General features: G+C 40.4%; 1 protein-coding gene across 3 annotated transcripts in view; it reads left to right on the forward strand.

Annotated features, from left to right (window-relative positions):
• The window catches only part of MYH11 (myosin heavy chain 11), a 54,291-nt gene that overhangs the window by 31,269 nt on the left and 7,594 nt on the right, over nucleotides 1–15,428 (forward strand). For all 3 annotated transcript variants that reach the window (XM_005487682.3, XM_014267509.3, XM_005487685.3), the window contains 25 exons: nucleotides 1,340–1,435; nucleotides 1,820–1,938; nucleotides 2,110–2,262; nucleotides 2,424–2,597; nucleotides 2,769–2,942; nucleotides 3,414–3,528; nucleotides 4,145–4,341; nucleotides 4,524–4,645; nucleotides 4,763–4,832; nucleotides 4,975–5,135; nucleotides 5,942–6,050; nucleotides 6,928–7,059; nucleotides 7,331–7,537; nucleotides 7,921–8,058; nucleotides 8,757–8,880; nucleotides 9,305–9,476; nucleotides 10,069–10,281; nucleotides 10,401–10,545; nucleotides 10,642–10,848; nucleotides 11,649–11,753; nucleotides 11,856–12,008; nucleotides 12,437–12,685; nucleotides 12,926–13,138; nucleotides 13,804–14,016; nucleotides 14,691–14,852. In XM_005487682.3, the coding sequence (XP_005487739.1) occupies nucleotides 1,340–1,435; nucleotides 1,820–1,938; nucleotides 2,110–2,262; nucleotides 2,424–2,597; nucleotides 2,769–2,942; nucleotides 3,414–3,528; nucleotides 4,145–4,341; nucleotides 4,524–4,645; nucleotides 4,763–4,832; nucleotides 4,975–5,135; nucleotides 5,942–6,050; nucleotides 6,928–7,059; nucleotides 7,331–7,537; nucleotides 7,921–8,058; nucleotides 8,757–8,880; nucleotides 9,305–9,476; nucleotides 10,069–10,281; nucleotides 10,401–10,545; nucleotides 10,642–10,848; nucleotides 11,649–11,753; nucleotides 11,856–12,008; nucleotides 12,437–12,685; nucleotides 12,926–13,138; nucleotides 13,804–14,016; nucleotides 14,691–14,852 (3,923 nt within the window). The remainder of the gene's footprint in view (nucleotides 1–1,339; nucleotides 1,436–1,819; nucleotides 1,939–2,109; nucleotides 2,263–2,423; nucleotides 2,598–2,768; nucleotides 2,943–3,413; nucleotides 3,529–4,144; nucleotides 4,342–4,523; nucleotides 4,646–4,762; nucleotides 4,833–4,974; nucleotides 5,136–5,941; nucleotides 6,051–6,927; nucleotides 7,060–7,330; nucleotides 7,538–7,920; nucleotides 8,059–8,756; nucleotides 8,881–9,304; nucleotides 9,477–10,068; nucleotides 10,282–10,400; nucleotides 10,546–10,641; nucleotides 10,849–11,648; nucleotides 11,754–11,855; nucleotides 12,009–12,436; nucleotides 12,686–12,925; nucleotides 13,139–13,803; nucleotides 14,017–14,690; nucleotides 14,853–15,428) is intronic.

Below are 15,428 nucleotides of genomic sequence, written 5' to 3' on the forward strand. Positions count from 1 at the left end.
AGTGACACCACATAGAGATGCAAATGCAGAGGTTAATTCTGCCCAGAATAATCACTTTGCAAAGCTAATTTGTGTTTCTGAAAGGGAATATTCCCCATTGGAACCCCCTACATATCCAAAAAGAGATTACTGAGACTAAGCCAGCTCAACAATAATGACCATTTAAAGCCATTTTTCAGAACTTTCCAACTAGCATGAAAAAGTTGCAAAATAATCTGATTTGTTTTTGAACGAAACAGAACAGGCTCAAATGGCTCATATGTACTCCATGATTGAGAAAAAAGAGAAATAAAAACAAAGAGGATGAAACAACAGCTGAAGAGTCCTGAAAATGTGGAGACATTCCAAGAGACATCCACCTGCACAGCTTTTACCTCTCAGTGCTGCTGGGAGTGTGCAGGGCTCTCAGATGCACATTGCCATGTCCCAAGTGACACCTGGTGGCAAAAGCAGCGTCCTCCCATTGCTGAGCCTTGCAGCAGCTGCAGCAGCAGAGCACACCCCTCAGCTGCATCAGTGGCCCAGGGGTGCTGGGCAGAACCCCAGCCCTGCTCAGCCTGGACGATGGTGCTGGGGCACTCTGCTCTGCTCTCCTGCACTACTGCCATGGACAGCAGCATTCTCCACTGCAGCAACAGGAGCCATTACTTTGCTGTCTGAGCCCCTCTGATTTCGTGCTCTAAAAAAGAAGCCCATTAGGACAATATTCTTCTCCTGTATAAATTAGATAAATTTACAGATAAACAAATGGAACTCCTCAAATTGATACAACCTCATCTGGAACATATCAGTAGATTTTACTACCTGAGATTAGGTGGTATCATATTTATGTATGTTTTAGTTGTCAAACATTAATAAATACATTTTCTGGATTTTGACATTAATCCTTTTAAAGATATGTATACATTTGATTTTAGTTGCACAACTAAATATCCCCATGTCCCTGAATAACTGGAAACATATTTTTGAAGCTGCTGGTAATTCAGATTTATTTTTTATTTTAAAGACTCTTGAGTGACTGAGCAGGGAGGATGCTACAGGCACTGTGAGTGGGAGACAAATTCCTGGGATGTGGGGATCTGCCTGGGGAGCCAGCATAACTTACTTGAGGTGCTGGTGTTCCCAGAGTGGCCCATTTGCTCCTCTGCAAAGATTGTGGAAATTTTTGCTCAATCATTTCTCAAACTCCTGCAGTTTTAAGGCACAGGCCTTTAAAACAAGCCTTACTCTTTCCAGAGAGGTACAGACTATCAGAGGCACTAGAATGTTATTGCAGAGAACAGAGTTTTCAAAACATGGCCAATCTGTTCCTCATTTATGTTATCTGTTTCTCTTACAGCTATTCTGAGAGTTGTTTCATCTGTCCTCCAACTGGGTAATATTGTCTTCAAGAAGGAGAGAAATACTGATCAAGCTTCTATGCCAGACGATACTGGTATGACGTTCCACTTCAAAATTTAGTTAAAATTAATTAAAAAATTAATAAAACAGTAACTGAAGAAGCACTCTTTATCAGTATTTTTTTATTTAACTGCTATTATCTGTGCAGCTCTCAGGCTTTAAAATATAAACCATGCTTAAAATCAGCTCAGTTACCATTACCTTTTCTAGTAATCTTGAATACATAAATTGATGAATGGTGAATTTGTTGCTTGGATCACAAATGTTACTTTTATGGTATCATCTCTTGTATATACAATACAGAAGATTTTAAGGAAGATAAATAATTCTGCATACTTGCTGAGCTACTCATATTCACACTTAGTGATCAGCTAAGAGGCAATTCAGTCTGAAATAAAATCTCACTTTTTTATTCTAGCTGCACAAAAAGTGTGCCACCTGATGGGAATTAATGTGACAGATTTCACAAGATCTATTCTGACCCCAAGGATCAAGGTCGGACGAGATGTTGTCCAGAAAGCTCAGACCAAAGAGCAGGTACCACATGCACTCTGCTCTGCTCTCCTGAAGCTCTTCTCCCTTTTCCCATTTCTATTTCTCCTTACATCTTGTCTAAAGGGAAATATCTGTTTTCTCTCTCATTTCTACAGAAATTACCAGTTAAGTGGGTTTCTTCTTTCACTTACAATCTCCTCTGACCTTTTCCAGGCAGACTTTGCCATAGAAGCTCTGGCCAAGGCAAAATTTGAGCGTCTGTTCCGTTGGATCCTGGCTCGCGTGAACAAAGCTCTCGACAAAACAAAAAGACAAGGAGCTTCTTTCTTGGGGATCCTTGACATTGCTGGATTTGAGATTTTTGAGGTATGTACTGTGGAAGACAAGCTGATTAAACTCTTACACATCCTTACATTTTAATTATTTTAATATGCAAAAATACAAAATAGCAAATACCATTTTGTCATTAAGTTCACTCTTGAAGGTCTCTTTCTAGCGTTACGAATTCACTTCTTTCTTCTTCACAGATCAATTCCTTTGAGCAGCTGTGCATCAACTACACTAATGAGAAACTTCAGCAGCTTTTCAACCACACAATGTTTATATTGGAGCAAGAGGAATACCAGCGAGAGGGCATTGAATGGAATTTCATTGACTTTGGCCTGGACCTGCAACCTTGCATTGAGCTGATCGAAAGACCAGTAAGATTCTCTCTCTGTGGGTGGGATACTCCAGAGGTATCAGTTATGTGTCAGTGCAACAAGAGATCCTTTATTTCCTGGAAGGATCTGTAACCTCAGGGGTGAGGAAGGTGGTGCTCTGTCTGTGCCTGTGCTTGTGATGATTCTGATCTGACACCACTCCCATTGCAGACCAACCCTCCCGGTGTCCTGGCTCTGCTGGATGAAGAGTGCTGGTTCCCCAAGGCTACTGACACGTCCTTTGTGGAGAAACTAATCGCAGAACAAGGCAACCATCCCAAATTCCAGAAGCCCAAGCAACTCAAGGACAAAACAGAATTCTGTATAATGCACTATGCAGGAAAGGTACTGGACAGATTGAGCTGTTTTGACTTAGGGACCTTTTGTTCTTTGATACCCAAAGGATCAAAGAGAAACATTCTGGTACCTGCATTGATGAGACATGGCTTTAATGATAAAATGTGCTTATTAAGTGTTTTAATTACACAACACATGAAATAAGATTTGCAAATCATGGTTGTGCTAAGCTCACAAGAAAACAAAAATTACCATCACTGAGGTTATTGAAAATTCAAGTAATTTGCAACATTTTCAAGCAAGCAGACTTTTTAAAGACATCAGTACATGTGGAATAAATACTCAGCCTGACTTTTTAAAGACATCAGTACATGTGGAATAAATACTCAGCCCTCAACCCTAGAAACCTTTGCACATTATTTGTCTGATTTTGTGTTAATAGAGTGCCCTGTGTTCTTGGACACTCCAGATTTCTTATCAAGAACAAATTCTTGATGTAGCACTCACTGTTCCCTGCAGGTTACCTACAATGCAACTGCCTGGCTGACAAAGAACATGGATCCACTAAACGACAATGTGACTTCTCTGCTGAACCAGTCTTCAGACAAATTTGTAGCAGACCTTTGGAAGGATGGTATGAATCACAAATCTAAATCACTGATGGGATTTAAAGGGAGAAACTCCTACCAGAACTTTTTGACAGCCATCCCCTGCTGGTAGCACACAAGTGTGAACATGATAAGCATAGAAGAGACTGAGCTAAGAAATAAGAATAATGTGTTCTAAAGACATCATTAAAGATAAAAATTCATTAGAAAGTTTTAAGCACTATCAAAAATTTCCTTAATATTATTCAGCAACAAAATAAAAATTATTCATTACACTGTTAAAATGTTGCTGAACATGTAAAATTGTAGACCTCACTTAGTAGAGGTTATTGGTAGGTTTTATGAAGGATTTAATATAAGATCTGTGGAGTTCTATTTAATTCATGGGCATAATAAAATATATTCTAGATATTCAGTTGCTCCATTCTGTCACTACTTAACAAAATTCACATTTTCATCTTTGACAGAAGTAGACTATTTACCCAGAAGGACCCAGAAGTACATTTGTCAGAATGCTTCTATTGCATAAAAAAATATACCTGTCCTCTTTGGCAAGCTGCAGTGTAACCATGGCAGTGACGAGTGTGATGTGAGGCAAGGAGAATTTATTTAAACTGTTCCATTCTTCTTTTTCTATTTCAGTGGACCGTATTGTTGGGCTGGACCAAATGGCCAAGATGAGCAGTGAAAGCTCACTCCCCAGTGCCTCAAAAACCAAGAAAGGCATGTTCCGTACTGTTGGACAGCTCTACAAGGAGCAGCTGACCAAACTGATGACCACCCTAAGGAACACCAACCCCAACTTTGTCCGCTGCATCATTCCAAATCACGAAAAAAGGGTAAGTTCCAAATCATGAAAAAAGGTAAGTTTCAGATGCTCGGTTTTCAGACTCCTGCCACATTACTCCTGCCGAGCCGCTCACTGCACGTGGCACAGCTGAACAATGTCTTCAAACACAAACACGTGGATGGTAACATTTTTGTAAATCTGTGTTAAAAATACCTTCTGTTCCCTTTTCAGTCTGGCAAGCTGGATGCCCATTTAGTGCTGGAGCAGCTGCGCTGCAATGGTGTCCTGGAAGGGATCCGCATCTGCCGCCAGGGATTCCCCAACAGGATCGTCTTCCAGGAGTTCCGCCAGCGGTACGAGCCCTCAGCCCCAGCTCTGCCCTTAGCAGGGCTGTGCTCCTGTCTGTCTGTCTGTCTGTACCAAACCACCCAGTGTGTTTCAGTCTCCCTAACATAGGCATCTTTTGGCAGATATGAAATTCTCGCTGCAAATGCCATTCCTAAAGGATTCATGGATGGGAAGCAGGCTTGCATACTCATGGTGAGGAAAACCTTTTTGATCCTATTATAATCAGGCCTATGCTTTTTATATAAAAGTGTTGAGACTGAACAGAAACGAGAAGTGATTTTTAGTACCCTAAACCTCAGAACTGGAGTTTAAAAATATCCCTGTTTTCCTCCAGATAAAAGCACTAGAGCTTGATCCCAACTTGTACAGAATTGGACAGAGTAAAATCTTCTTCAGAACTGGTGTTCTGGCTCACCTGGAAGAAGAGAGAGACCTGAAGATCACAGATGTCATTATCGCCTTCCAGGCTATGTCCCGAGGCTACCTAGCAAGAAAGTAAGAAAATGTGCTGACAGACAGAATGTTTTCTGCAGCAGAGAATCTGCAGGGGCTTTTAGTGTTCCATAGAACAAACTGAAGCTACTGAGACATTTCATTATTATATTGCATTAGAACTTGTGGCCAATGAAGGTTTCACCTCCAGCTCGGAAAAGGCTGATCAGTGTAATGACAGGGAAGCAGTTACACTGTGAGCCTGCTCACACCCTTCTGTGCAATAAGCTGAGACAATGACCCCTCATTTAAACATCTACCAGCAAGAAAGGAGCATTCCAAGCTGTTACTGAAGTCATATCCACTACAAGTAGCAGCACCCTTGGCATATATAAAACATAAAATAATTTCTTCCATGGCTTTAGTGTGGTGCATTGATCATCTAGCATGATCTGAGTTAATGTACATCACAAAACTATCAACAATAATGCCTTTTTTATCTGCATACTATCAAGGCTTTCAAATTGCCAGACAAAGAAATATGTCTCAAGAATGATAATCAGTGCAAGATCCGAGTGCCTGTGTACTCTGGAAAGGTGTTCACACCCAGAACTACTAGATCTATACATCTGTGCCTCCCCATGGAATGCAAACAGCCAAAAAACTAAAATAAAATATCAGACAGCTAACCAGAGTTATCACCCTTCCTCAGGAAAGCACAGGCACTGTTAAAGCAACAGAAGAATTTGTGCCAGACTCCCCAAACCATGTGGCTCATCAGCAGAGTCTCATGCCAGAGTTTGCTTTGTACCTTGCAAGCACCTTCTATTCTCAGACTGAACCAATTTGCTTTGTGTTTTTAATCACAGAGCCTTTGCCAAGAGACAGCAACAGTTGACTGCAATGAAGGTCATCCAAAGAAATTGTGCTGCCTACCTGAAGCTGAGGAACTGGCAGTGGTGGAGACTGTTTACTAAAGTGAGTAACTGCTATTTCTCCTCACTTTTCCAAAAGAAATGCACATGATACCAAGATACACCTTGTCAGGCACACTCCTTGCTCCAAAGCCCATTGCAGCTGGTGTCAAAAGCCTCATTAGTTTCACAAAATCTGGGGTTAGAGACACCCTGGATAATTCTATAATACCATTAACATTAAAGCTGGTTCTAACTTGAGAAGAAAACAACCTAGTTAGGCAGAAATTCATAAAAAGGCAGAAATTCATTTGCATGCTTGGAGACTTTTTTAATTGCCACAACATGAAATAATTTCATGGGGGTGGATAATGAGAACACCGAGTAAAATGGAATTTTCCAAACATCCAGTGATGTATCTATGGGGAACCAAGTAGCTTGGAATTCCTAACTGGGACACTAAACATCCTCCTGCTGGGAACCCATGCAAATTAAGTCTATTTTCCTATTAAAGAGGCTTGGGTGTCTCAAGAATGGCCTTCAGTTTGGATTCAGAAAACTTTTTCTACTTGGATTGATAACAGTCTCCTCTGCAACCAGAAACAGGCAGTAACACACAGCTGTGTGTGCACATTGCCTTCCCATGCAGATGTAACTTTTGTACATTGTCAAGGGATGAAAATAAGCCTGGACACATTTCAGAAGTGACTCTATCAGAGGCAGAGGTGCTCACAAGGCCCCAGGAATTAACACAGAGACAGCCAAGAGCAACACTTCTAAGGCTTGGGGCTTTAAAGATGTTCCCATCAAGCTTGGCTGGACAGTATCTGCCCAGTCTTGAGCAATAGCAGCACTACCATTAGTGCCAGTCAGTCCTTGAGTCCATGCTCAGCAACACAAATGCTGACAGGAAACATTCTAAAAAACCTTTCCATTTCCAGGTGAAACCACTGCTGCAAGTCACCCGCCAAGAGGAAGAAATGCAGGCCAAGGATGAAGAGTTACAAAAAACTAAGGAAAAACAACAAAAAGCAGAGAGTGAATTGAAGGAGCTGGAACAGAAACACTCACAGGTGATTTACAGCTCTGAGCCACTAGCTGTTCTTTGACCATGTCTAGAAGCTGTTATAATAAAGGTATCTCTCTCCTTTGCACTTGTGATTGTCTTCATAGCAATGGTCCAGAGCAAAAGGTCAGTGCAGACAAGCTCCCAGTCCCTTCAGTAAAGGCCCAACATCCACACAAGAATGTGTGGTGGAGCTGCCTGCCTGCACCCCAGCAATGTCCAGGAAAACAACCAACTTGCACTCCAAGCTTAACTTCCTCTCCATTTTATTTATGCAGCTTGTTGAAGAGAAGAACCTCCTGGCAGAGAAGCTTCAGGCAGAAACTGAGCTGTATGCTGAGGCTGAGGAGATGAGAGTCCGTTTAGCTGCTAAGAAACAAGAGCTGGAAGAGGTCCTGCATGAGATGGAAGCCAGGATCGAGGAGGAGGAGGAACGCAGCCAGCAGCTGCAGGCAGAGAAGAAAAAGATGCAACAACAAATGCTGGTAAGGAGAGATAAGTGACAAATACAAACAGTAGCTTGGATCTCACTGGGACACAAGAGAGACAGAAAAACCTCAGATCCTAGGACAGTGCTTGCTGCACAACCCTCTGTAGGATGTATGTCTGTGCTACTGAAGGAAGGACAATCAATTGATGCTCTTTCCTCCAGAGCGCTCCTCTTCCTCATCTCAACCCTAACATTTTCTCTAAAACATTAACAAATCTTTCCTTGTATATTGTCAAGTATTACAGATTGTCTAGTTCTTTATAAAAACAACAAAGTTTACAACATACAGTAATAAGCATTAAGCATTTTTTAAGAACTGTAGAAGTAGTATTTGATTTCTAGAATTCATGTTTTGTGGGTTTCTTTTCCCCCCCAAAGGACCTTGAGGAACAGCTGGAACAAGAAGAAGAAGCAAGGCAGAAACTGCAACTTGAAAAAGTAGCAGCAGATAGCAAGATAAAGAAAATGGAAGATGATATTCTGGTAATGGAAGATCAGAATAACAAGCTAAGCAAGGTGAGTTCTAGGTCCACTTTCTTACTCTGAAAATAGTGGAAGTTGAGAGAAAACCTTCTTTTCCACTGGAATGCTAGGAACACTCTTGACTATCTAATCTCATGGAAAAGAAGGTTTTCTAGTGGAAAAGAAGGTTTTCTCTCAACTTTATAGTTGAGAGAAATAGTTACACTAGACCATCAGTCCTGCCTGTATCAAATGCATTTCTGATTATTTCTCTGTGCCCATTTAAACAATCCAAAATTGTGTAAAACTACTCTGTTGTAGCAACAATATTTTTGAGCAAAATATTTACAGCAGTCATGCACAATCAGTGGAAGACATATCTTCTATCCAAGAGCAGACTAAATAATTCTCTTGGTTTTCAACTAATTTCAATAAAACTTCATTATTAAAACTGGAAAATAAGAATGTCTTCCAGTACTTTTTGAAAGGGATTGCTCCTGTAAGCTGGGCCCTGTACTTAGCAGGCATCAGAGAGAGCCCAAGATTTTAAGAGCAGAAGCTTAGAGAACATAAAAGTCATAGACACCCCTCCATAGCTCATCTGTAACTGAAAAATTGAAATGTATCACTTCAATCTCAAGAAGTACAGCATAAAAGGACAATCTCTTGGACATTTTTGGTTGGCAAAGAGTTGATTTATAATCACCAATGACAGACACGTTTGCTAACAGAAATATTTTATTTTTCTTAAGGAAAGAAAACAACTTGAGGAAAGAATAAGTGATCTAACAACAAATCTTGCAGAAGAAGAAGAAAAAGCCAAAAATCTTACAAAGCTCAAGAACAAACATGAATCCATGATTTCTGAACTTGAAGGTAATATGAACAATAGTCTATTAGGGTTTGTAGAATTTCTTCTTTTTCCTTGGCACAGAACAAAAAAACCTCAACAATCTGGAGACATTTTTAAAATTGTGTGGGGTATTTCCAAATTTTTTATGCTGAACCCAGTTTGGTGATAATCACCAAATCTTCACGCTGCCAAACAACAGAAATCTTTTATTCCTTATATATAAAAGAGTAGAGAGAAAAATGAGGGGAAAAAATGCTTATGTTGGAGAAAGATAAAGAAATTATTCTTCAGGATGGCTAGAAATAAGGCATTACATGTCGCTCCAAAAACACAGTGACCTGTAGTTAAATGCATGGCCACACTGGAGACCAGAACCATTTGTTTGAGTTTAGATTAAGGACTCCTGGCACTACCACAGTCTGGTGACCAAAATCCCTCCTTTTCCAGTGCGGCTGAAGAAGGAAGAGAAGAGCAGACAAGAACTGGACAAAGCTAAGAGGAAGCTGGAAGGGGAGGCAAATGATCTGCATGAGCAGATTGCAGAGCTCCAGGCACAAATTGCTGACCTGAAGGCACAACTGGCCAAGAAGGAGGAAGAGCTGCAGGCTGCTCTGGCCAGGTACTCACTCCTGGGTCTGCACACGGTGGAAAGCCCAGGCTGGAACTTATCTTGCCCCTCCCCAGACAGTGAGAAGCTCCAGCCATGAATCTCATCTCTCAGTTCATCCCCTCCATGTGCCTCCCCATTTTCCAAATGTCCTTTTGTGAAAAGTAATTATGCTATTGCTTGTTCCATAGACAAATAATCTATTTTATTGAATTACCTCCAGGTATCAATGAAAACTGCTCTTCCCACAGGCAAGGGCAGTGCTGTCAAGTATGATGAAATGTAACAATTTAATTCATAGGCAATAGGCAAAAATTAATTAAGAGCCTGATCTTGAACCACTCCAGAATCTCTGTGGATTTTTAAAATAAATTTAAGAGGGAAAACACTCCACCAAAACTTGCTGAATCAACTGATCAGCATCTCCAGACACTGCATCCGGCTAAAGTACAGCTGTCTGATCTTTTTTGCATCAGTCTCCCTTTCTTTGGCACTTTCTTGCACAGAACTTATAAATCTTCAGTGTATACTGACTTCCTCAAAGTGAAATAGTTTGTTATTACTTTTTTACATTTCTAAAATGAAATGTTCTTTTTTCAAAAAGGCTTGAAGATGAAACTACTCACAAGAACAACGCCCTGAAGAAGATCCGTGAATTGGAATCTGTAATTTCTGATCTCCAGGAAGACTTGGAGTCTGAAAAAGCTGCAAGAAACAAAGCAGAAAAGCAAAAGAGAGACCTCGGTGAAGAGCTGGAGGCTCTTAAGACAGAGCTTGAGGACACTTTGGATACCACAGCCGCCCAGCAGGAGCTCAGGTATGGATGTGTAGCACAAGGGACAAAAAGGAACGTCCCCAAGCTCAGTTCACGGGCATTGCAGTAGGGCTGGAACGCTCTTTGCTGCTGCTGCTCCACTGATGTCTGTCACCTTCCAGAGCAAAGCGTGAGCAGGAGGTCACAGTGCTGAAGAGAGCCCTGGAGGAGGAGACCCGAACCCATGAAGCCCAGGTCCAGGAGATGAGGCAAAAACACACTCAGGCTGTGGAAGAGCTCACAGACCAGCTGGAACAATTTAAACGGGTAAACAGAAATCCATCTCATTGAAAACCACTCCTAGATAACACAATTTACTCTTATAAATCATCTTTATTTATTCACTTCTTCACATGCTTGTAGGCTAAAGCAAACTTGGATAAGGCCAAACAGTCACTGGAGAAAGACAATGCTGATCTGGCTAATGAAGTCAGGAGCCTGAATCAGGCCAAACAAGATGTGGAGCACAAGAAGAAGAAGCTGGAAGTACAGCTGCAGGATTTACAGTCCAAATACACTGAGGGAGAGCGTGTTCGGACAGAACTCAATGAAAAAGTCCATAAATTACAGGTAGGAAGGAGTTTGATGCTTTGCTGTGACACCATGGGACTGAGAAGCCCAGTTTATCTAGAGGAATTACTGCCCTGCAGCCAAAATGCTCATTTTTTGTCAACTTAAACTCCTACCTCAATTACCACACAATTAATCAACTACAACCAGTCCATCTCATGGAACAGGGAGCTTTTAGTCTCACCACCCCTCTGTACGTGCTGCAGTCTGTAATGCCATCACTGATTCAGTGACCATGATGCAGATCTGACAGTTTCTTTCTGTTTGTTCATTTCTGGCTGGTGGGGAAGATTAACAGGTGTGTGGCTTTTGGAAATATATTAGACAGCTATTAAACACATGTGCTCAGAAAAGATGACAATGAAAGGAGAATGCTCACTTAGCTACAGTTTAAGAAATAACTGAAGATCATTTTAAATGGTTCTCTGGTAGATGTTCAATGTCCAGATATACTAATCAAGCTTATTGTTGCATCTTGTTCATAGCTGCAGTAAGTTTTGCTTTATTATTTTAAGATGGTGGATAAATAAGAAAATATAATCAAATGCATCAACTTCTGTCAAACTTGGGAAGAGGAAGGAAATCCACCAAAAATCCCCATTCTCCTTTGCAGTTCATTGAAAGGAACATACTACTATTGCTTTATGAATATGACTAGATATAGGATAATAAATACTGTGGTAAACTAGGCAAAAAATGGCATTAGATAAGATTTCAGACAAACCCAAGGAAACTAAAGATTAAGGAAGATATTGAAGCTTTGCAAAATAACTGAGTTTATTCTCTGTGGCATCTCACAGGTGGAGGTTGAAAATGTCACCAGTCTGCTCAATGAAGCAGAAGGCAAAAATATCAAGTTGACCAAAGACGTTGCAGCCTTAGGATCTCAGCTACAAGATACACAGGTAAACTTGCATCCAAGATCAGCTCACCTACAATATTCATAAAATGCACAATAAAAAGACCTAAACTAATGACTGTCTTGCCAATTGCTGTGGTGACTGCAGGAGCTGCTTCAGGAAGAAACGCGGCAGAAGCTCAATGTGTCCACCAAGCTCCGCCAGTTGGAGGATGAAAAGAACAGCTTGCAGGAGCAGTTGGATGAAGAAACAGAAGCAAAACAAAATGTGGAGAGACATATTTCAACACTGACAATACAGGTATCAGTGCCATAATGAAATCATTAGCCCCATCACTGAGAGCTGTGTTGGCAGTTGCAGAGGATCTGTAGAATTATCCTGGCACAGCACATGGACCTTCAGGGAATTTGTGCTGTTAGCCCAGATGGCACCAGTGGTGCTCCAAAATGCAGGCAGCAGTCCCCCTGTCCTTTAAAATGTCATCCCTAGGACAGGTACAAATGCAAGGTAGCTCCACACATAGTCTTGCACACAAGGCCTCTATGTGCATCCTAGGTCTGTGCTCTGCCTCATTTTATGGAGGCTGGTGATGGGTACCTGCCACCAACTTCACACAGGTCAGACTAGGAAAGCCTCAGGTCTTGGCCGTCTCCTGGCCAAGTTTTTGTCTGTCTGCCAAGTTTTGTTGTCACAGCTACAAAGATTTGTCCTCTGAATTCAAATTTCAGCTCTCTGACTCTAAGAAGAAGATACAGGAATTTACCACCACAGTAGAGTTCATGGAAGAAGGCAAAAAGAAACTTCAGAAAGAAATTGAAAGTCTCACACAACAGTTTGAGGAAAAGGCTGCTTCTTACGACAAACTGGAAAAAACCAAGAACAGACTCCAGCAGGAGCTGGATGACCTGGTGGTGGACTTGGACAACCAGCGTCAGTTGGTCTCTAACCTGGAGAAGAAACAGAAGAAGTTTGACCAGGTATGGACTTCAGATTTTCCCTTGCTCTGTTATCACCTGTCTGGAACTCACAGAGTGTCCACTGGGACACAGGGACAAAAGAATTAACTAAAATTTAATTATACAAGAAATGTTTAATTTTGTATTTATGTGCCTTTATCAAAAGCAGAGACTTTTCTCTGTCATTAACAACTGACAAAACAGCTGCAATAGAAAAGCCTGTTATTAATGACCTCCTGAATTCACACTACCTTTTCACAGATGCTAGCTGAAGAGAAGAACATCTCCTCCAAATATGCAGATGAAAGGGACAGAGCAGAAGCTGAAGCTAGAGAAAAGGAAACAAAGGCTCTGTCCTTGGCTCGAGCACTTGAAGAGGCTTTGGAAGCCAAAGAAGAACTGGAGAGAACAAACAAAATGTTGAAAGCTGAAATGGAAGATCTCGTTAGCTCCAAAGATGACGTTGGCAAGAATGTAAGTTTTGGCCTTAGAACAATCTCCACAACAATAACTTAAAATAGCAGCTAAAAGAATATATAATTGTTTCCAGTGTGGGAAATTCTCTGCAGCACACAAATCCATTCAGCAAGATCAGATATTTCATAAAAAATTCAAAGGTTTTTCCATTTGTGTCCAAACTTTCAAGGGACTTGGCAAAGTAACTGTAGGCTATGTTTATTTTTAACATAACTTCAAGCATGAAGATTCTAACTGATATGTATTAGTTTATTACACTTCTTTGAAATGGTAAACTCTGCAAATCTTATTTTATTAGTTATATTTGACTTTGCCACCTGGCTTATATTTACTTACATAACTGCAGCAAATTTCCACTTCTGCATTGCCAATCACTTCTTTTATTACAGATATATGATTATATTATTTCTAATATTAAATGAATTAAATTGTGATATTTGACTAGATGAAAACCGAAAGATTGGGATAAAGAGAATCTCGTTGTTTTAAGATGGTTTTGCAAGTACAAAATAAAACTAATTTAGCATTTTCAGTGTAAATTAGATGGTTCATTGTCCACACCTGATAGTTTCAAATGTGGCCTACACTGCAGGTATACTGTGTATAACTAGAATTATTCTCATTTGTCATAACAAATCTATTAAATTCTCATTGCCTTAAAGGTCCATGAATTGGAGAAATCTAAACGGACCCTGGAACAGCAAGTAGAAGAGATGAAGACACAATTAGAAGAGCTGGAGGATGAGCTACAGGCTGCAGAGGATGCCAAACTCAGGTTGGAAGTTAACATGCAGGCTCTGAAAGGCCAGTTTGAAAGAGATTTACAAGCCAGAGATGAACAGAATGAGGAGAAGAAAAGACAACTCCTCAGACAGGTACCATTGCCAACTACTGTCTTAAATATATAACCAAGCCAGTTGAAAGGCCCCAACCTAGTGCCATTATTAAAGTATCTCACTAACTAGAATGAAAAAATCATTACATTGCCTTGAACTTGGTGATTAAAACAAAAAAGAGGAAGAAAAAAAGGGTTATTGTACTAAAGAAGGCAGGGAGGGTTCCCTGTTTCAGTAGCAGATGCACAGTTACCAACAAATGTAGCTATTTAACTCTACAATCAATATAGTATAAAACATATGAATTGCTATTTCTGGCAGTCAGAACCACATTCTCTGTATTCTCAGTGCAAGTAAAAAAAGACAACTTCTAATAGATCTGCCTTCCCAAGGTACACTGGATGCATACAAAAGCATTGGAGATAAAACTTATTGGATAAAACTTATTGGATAAAACTTATTCGTACAGAAATGCTGTGACAGCAAGGACAACTGCTGTAGTCATCATCTTATAATACACACATTTCCATGAATACAGGACCCAAAATGCTGAGTCCTTTCAAAAGCTTTTAATTTTGGGACAAAATGGGAATCTGTTTAAACTGCCAGGGAAGTCACAGTTAACAGAGATATGGGGTCTGTACCCACTATTCAGAGTGTTTAAGAGTCCCCAAGGACTTTGCTAAACTGAACTTGTTTTCCTTAATGATCAGCTCCATGAATATGAAACTGAACTGGAAGATGAGCGGAAGCAACGTGCCCTGGCAGCTGCTGCCAAGAAGAAGCTGGAGATGGATGTTAAAGACCTGGAGAGCCAGGCTGACTCTGCCAACAAAGGTCGGGAAGAAGCCATCAAACAGCTTCGCAAATTACAGGTAAGTAACCCCAAAAAGACAGTTTTTCCCACTGTTGTGTCTTATACAATCACAATACAGAAGTTAGGTGACATCTGTGAGCTTGATGCCCATTACAGATGATTGGTCAGAGGGGGAATTTTAACTAGACTGCCACATTCAAATATCAGTATTTGAATGCTCAGTTTGAATGACAGTGGAAAATTTCACAGGGCAAATTATTAAAATCTTGAATTTCATGCTTCTGACTTACCCATATGGAGGAAAACAAAGATTCACATGAAAAGAAAGGACTGTAAGATAAAATCTATTACAAGGCTTCAATCTGGGCTCTAACACTTGACTCTTGAGCATAAAAGACTGTTCGGAAATCAGGTTGTCTCTGAATTATCATGTTCCTGTTTATATTTTAAACCTCCATATCAACTGTTCTGTCACATGCTGACAACTAAACAACAAAAATGTTCTTAATCAGAAACATTACAATTCTACATGTACTCAAATATTCAGAGGACCATAGGCATTACAAAAGATGCAGTGTTCAAGTGGAAGCATTGCCCACCTTGGAATAGCATTTCAGATCTTTCCAATATGTGC

This window comes from Zonotrichia albicollis, chromosome 16 (assembly GCF_047830755.1).
Source record: "Zonotrichia albicollis isolate bZonAlb1 chromosome 16, bZonAlb1.hap1, whole genome shotgun sequence".
NCBI lineage: Eukaryota > Metazoa > Chordata > Aves > Passeriformes > Passerellidae > Zonotrichia > Zonotrichia albicollis.